The sequence below is a fragment of the Triticum dicoccoides genome, chromosome 5A (assembly GCF_002162155.2).
Source record: "Triticum dicoccoides isolate Atlit2015 ecotype Zavitan chromosome 5A, WEW_v2.0, whole genome shotgun sequence".
Lineage (NCBI taxonomy): Eukaryota > Viridiplantae > Streptophyta > Magnoliopsida > Poales > Poaceae > Triticum > Triticum dicoccoides.
Window position 1 is genome coordinate 713,325,996 of NC_041388.1, and position 5,767 is coordinate 713,331,762.

Here is a 5,767-nt window from a genome sequence, read left to right on the forward strand (position 1 = left end):
TATATACCAACAATGCCATGTTATTATGTAATCAGTATGATTTTTTGGCCAGGTCCTAGACCCTGCCTAAAACCAACAAACGGACTGTTCACAGGACATTGACTCACTTTATTGATTTGCACCGGTGTCTACAATATCATGTTATTCTGTATCAAATATATTTTGTTTCCCACCAGTGTGTATATACGCCTACAATGCCATGTTTGTTAGTACTAGTAATAATGTACGTGCAATGCACGTTTATATTAGGTGGTATATTAGTTGCACGTTATATTAGGTAAAATATATCTGTTGCATGTTGGTATTTAGTAGTATATCAATTACTTTTTCGCGGGAATGGTAGGATATTAATTACATGGCAGATTTCATGGGATAGCGTTGAGTCAAAACGTGTTTATAACCAATGGCAGTGGTGGGTAATTAGAGCGTTAAACGTGTTTGATGCTCACCATTGGAGGGATTTGAACCGTTAGATAACATGATTTGACGGTTAAGATGGTTTAGATCTGCCCCTTTGGGTCTTTTTATATTGGTATAGATGTATCAAATACTACGTTTCTTTTTCTTTTGCAGGAAAATATGTTTCTTTCTGTCAAGGCCATGGATTTCCTATCATGTTTTGCTTCACAGAGCTTCTACCTTTTTCATTCATTGCACAACATTTTTTCTCTTTACTTGAATCCCGGCAGCAACGCGCGGGGTATCCTAGTAAGTAATACTAGTAATAAACACCATGCTAGTTATACTCCCTCGCCGTGTTTGTCACCTTTTTTTTGAGGGGGCCGTGTTTGTCATTTTGATCGTGTGGGATGCTGGGTACGAGTAGAACGCATATTTGGCTTTGGCATCGCTATTTATATTAGGCGTTACGCTGTGTCTGGCTTGGGTACAAGTAGAACGCGTACGTGAGGGAGCGGAGCGGCACCAGAACTAGAACCAGAACTAGGATGGCAGCTAGTCCGACGCCGACGCTGGTGCTCGTGCCGGAGTGGGGCACCGGCCACCTCATGTCCATGCTCGAGTCCTGCAAGCGCATCCTTCTCTGCGGCGGCTGCGCCTTGTCCATCACGCTGCTCGTCATGCGCCCGCCCACCGCCCAGGCCACCTCCGAGGTCGAGGCGCACGTCCGCCGCGAGGCCGCCTCCGGCCTCGACATCCGCTTCCACCGCCTCCCCGCGGTGGAGCCTCCGGCTGACGCTGCCGGAGTCGAGGAGTTCATCGCGCGCTACATCCAGCTCCACGCGCCCCACGTCAGGGACGCCGTCGCGGGGATGTCGTGCCCCGTCGCCGCGCTCGTGCTCGACCTGTTCGCGGCGCCCATGGTCGACGTGGCCCGCGACCTGGGCGTGCCCTCCTACGTCTTCATGTCCTCCACCGGCGCCATGCTCGCGCTCATGCTGCACTTGCCAGTGCTTCACCAGGTGGTCGCCGTGGAGTTCAGCCAGGTGGACGGGGAGGTGGTGCACGTGCCCGGGCTGCCGCCGATACCGCCCGAGTCCGTGCCGTGCCCGGTGGTGGACAAGAAGAGCCCCAACTACACGTGGTTCCTGCGCCTCGGCCACAGCTTTATGGACGCCACGGGAATCATCGCAAACACTGCGGACGAGCTCGAGCCGGGGGCCCTCGCGGCCGTCGCCGACGGCCGCGCCGTGCCAGGGCGCCCCGCGCCGCCGGTGTACCCCGTCGGCCCCGTGCTCTCGCTTGGCAGCAGAGACAGAACGAAGCCACCGCACGAGTGTGTCGCCTGGCTGGACGCGCAGCCGCCGGGGTCGGTGGTGTTCCTCTGTTTGGGGAGCATGGGCTGGTTCGAGGCAGCGCAGGTGGTGGAGATCACGGCGGCGCTGGAGCGGTGCGGCCACCGCTTCCTGTGGGTCCTCCGGGGCCCGCCTTCCTCGGAGTCGGGCGCCAGCGCGCCGGACGGGTCGGAGCACCCGACGGACGCGAAGCTGGAGGAGCTGCTCCCGGAGGGGTTCTTGCAGAGGACGGAGGGCAAGGGCCTGGTGTGGCCGACGTGGGTGCCGCAGAAGGACATCCTGGCGCACCCGGCCGTGGGGGGGTTCGTGACGCACGCCGGGTGGAACTCGGTGCTGGAGAGCCTGTGGCACGGCCTGCCAATGGCGCCGTGGCCTCTCTACGCGGAGCAGCACCTGAACGCCTTCGAGCACGTCGCCGACATGGGGGTCGCCGTGCCGCTCAAGGTGGACCGGAAGCGGGACAACTTCATGGAGGCGGCGGACCTGGAACGAGCGGTCAAGTGTCTGATGGGCGAGGAGGGGCGGAAGGTCAGGGAGAGGGCCGCCGAGATGAGAGACGTCTGCCGCAACGCCGTCAACAAGGGCGGCTCCTCCGACGCTGCGTTGCAGAGGCTCTCGGAGGCGCTCCACCACGGCGCGGTGCTGCCCCCGACCATGTGAATTCTTTACGCTTGCCAGGAAAAGCGTTTCTACCAAAATATAATTAAAATATTTTTATCATGTATTTTCTAATGAATCTTAAAGTATTCAACACTTATTTATTTATTTTGATTGAATTGGACCTGGATATGGCTGTGTGTATCTTAGTTATGTAGAAGCCGTCTATAATGCTTAAACCTTTTTAAGTAATAAAGTGTCTTTTATCGAAGAAAAGAAAAACCAAATTGTATTGATATTGATGCCCCCAGCTCCTTTTGGTCCTTGCTTTCTTACTAGAAAGTTAAGAGGCGCTTTGATGTTGTCACCATTATCCGCTATGATCGAAGTCGGCATGATTTCTTTCTCAGAACGAGAGACGCCGCCATCATCCCACCATGACGCAAGTCGGCACAATTTTCACTAGGTGTCTTGCCACCCTGATCCTGCAGCATCATGGATCCGCGCGGAGCCTCACCACGAAGACACAAGCCATCGTCGGTTCTTTTGACCGGAGCAAACTCTAGAAATGATGCCCTCATGAGGGACTATGACTCAGAAGCACACCCCTCGCTCAATCTCGGGGAGATCCATGGTTTCCCCCGGAGTTTCCCGCGCGTCGTGGACCCCAGCGCCTCAATCCACACCACAGACCGACCACCAAAGCCAAATCTAGTTAGATATGTCCGTATGGACACACCTCGCATAGCAGAACATGCCTCCATGGCGCACCCACGGCACCGTCGCCACCACCGCTCGCTGTCCCGCGGAGTGAGCTATCGTGCTGCGGAGGCCGGAGGAGGGGCCTTGTCTGTGCGCCCGACCTACCTGACACGGGCAAAAGTGATAGTGTAATATTTGTTAGGTAGCCAAATTGAGTGTTCAATGTTGACTAATTTTTAGATTTGTGAAAGTAGGCACTTCATCCTACAAGATTTTCAGTACGATCAATGGTTGTTCTTAGGAAATGAGTAGAAATGACCGTTTATTAAGTTAAATATAATGAAAACGTGGAGTGTACTTTAACACTAATACTATGAAACAACTTTATTTTTCATAACTAAACCTCGGTATATACAAGATTAGTTTGACCCTTAACTTTAACACCGGGCACTTTGATCACAAGCGGATTGGTTGTTCACACAACACTAGGTTTTTTTGTGTAGAAATGACAACCTATGCAACCCAAAAAGAAGTAAGGGGAAAGGTTACAAAATTATGTGTGTGAGGAGAGAGACTGCTAGGTAAGAGTGGTAGCCCATATCGGCACCCTGTGATCAAAACCTCAAAAAGCGCCAAATTTTCTATTGATAGCCGTTCGATATGTGATGCCAAGTTTTCTATTGTAATAACAATTGATTCTATGTGGATGCCAAATGCTCTGACCCAAAATAAAAATTTATTCCTCATTCAAGATATTGTAAGAGCACCTTGTTGAATGCTAATTAACTAACTGACATGTGGTTTGTCATTTGATATATAATGCTAACGCATCAGTTTGTAACAGATGATTCTTCGTTTGTTGAGCTCATCGATGTCAGGTGGTCTGACTGAACATTAAAAATTCATGCATGTTCCATGTTCAACATGTTATAATGATCACGATGCTCTCCCTTCCTACCTCACTGCCTATCATTTTCATCAATATCCTTTTTCTAATCACAAGTTTTCTAATACAACAAAAATAACATATCCTTTTTCTTATGTGAGTACGCATCCGCGTGCGCCCGACACTATGGAGGATGCCGTGGTCAGGTCTTACAGTAGTGTGATGTTCAACAATGCCAGGGCATGGGTCACGGCAACAGGGACAGCAATGGCGGAAGGCGGGTTGTGGACGAGCTCATATTATGTTTCTTATCAGTCGTACAGAAAGGCGAACATGCTAAATTCTCAAATCAAGTGTGTCCATTCAATTTTCAAAAAATTGTTAAATAAATGTATCATACAATATTCGATAGTCGTGGCTGTAGTTCATAGCGACCAATCATGTGAAAATATTTTGGAAACAAAGTGCTGAATCAATTTGGAAATTCAAGCATTAATGCAAGGAATTAGCTAGACAATAAATTATGTATGCAATTAGGGATGAAAACGGAGCGGAAACGGACGTAACTGAGTGCTATTATATTTGTTTTCACATTTTTTTGCAGAAGGGAAATTAATACAGAAACCCCGGAAATAAATACGAAAACAGATACTACCGAAAACGGACACGTGGCGAATACAAAGCGGACACGAAAACAGAAATAGGCATTGATTGGAACTTAAAAACCCCTTAAATCATAGAGAAATACACAAAAAAAAATAATGAGTTGTTAACATGGCTACAAAATAATATCATTATGTTAGCAACTTAGCGTAGTATTGTATTAGTGTCGGACAATTGCGTATAAGGTCAGACTGAGTACATGTGTGGTAGTAGAAGTTGGGCCTCAGATCCATTATACTAACTGTGTCATTGTGTTCTTTTTGGTGGTTGGGCTACAAAGCAGCTATACGTCTATAGTAAAAACAGAAATTTCATATTCACGGAAACGAAAAGTTCCGTTTCCATGCATGTTCCACCGGAAAACACAATTCCTTTTTTGTTTCCATTTCCGCATAAAAAATTCCATTTCCACTTCCACTTTGCAAATTTCCGTTTTCGTTTTCATATTTCCTCTCTGTTTCCATTTTTCCTCCGGAAAAATAGAAAGTTTCCACTCCATTTTCATCCCTATATGCAATTAACTAGTTCCATCTAAATAGGATTTTTTTTCTCGCACCGAATCAATTTGGAAACCAAGTTACAAATGCAATTAATTAATTAGTTAGGCAGTTAATTATGCATACCTTATAGGACGGTTGCCTACTTGAAGTTGAGGGAGGGCCCGACTACCGGCGCTGACCGCGTCGGTGGTGGCGCAAGGTGTCATGCAAGGCTATGCATGGGCAGCTGCTCCCGACGGCGTGCGGTTCGTCGCCATTGGCTCCATTCCTTCGGGCGCGGCGGCAATGCAACGACCAGCGCATGGAGCGGCTGCGACCACCTGGAGGCGACGGGCGGAGCGGAACGATATGAGAATGCAGGGACTCAACCTGGTTGTCGCTGAGATCCAGATCGAGCTCGCCGCTGTCGTAATCCTCCTCCCACTGCATCCATCCGTCGGCGAGGCCCATCCACCCCAAGCCTGGTGGGGCGAGCTCCTCCTCCCCGCATACTGGCCGCTCCCGGCCCTCGCTGGAGATGGGCTTATTGATCCAGGCGAGTGCTGGTTAACGGAGGCTCGATCCGGGCTCTGGGCTCGAATTGGAGCAAAGGACCACGCACCCGAGGTGCGGAAGGGGACGGCGGCTCGATTCTTGCCGGATCCAGGCGAGTGCTGGTTAACGGC

General features: G+C 49.8%; 1 protein-coding gene across 1 annotated transcript; it reads left to right on the forward strand.

Annotated features, from left to right (window-relative positions):
* The first annotated feature begins 947 nt into the window (after positions 1-947).
* LOC119298624 (anthocyanidin 3-O-glucosyltransferase 2-like) lies at positions 948-2,414 on the forward strand. Its single transcript, XM_037575955.1, has one exon. The coding sequence runs from the start codon at positions 948-950 to the stop codon at positions 2,412-2,414; it is 1,467 nt and encodes a 488-aa protein (XP_037431852.1).
* The last annotated feature ends 3,353 nt before the right edge of the window (positions 2,415-5,767 follow it).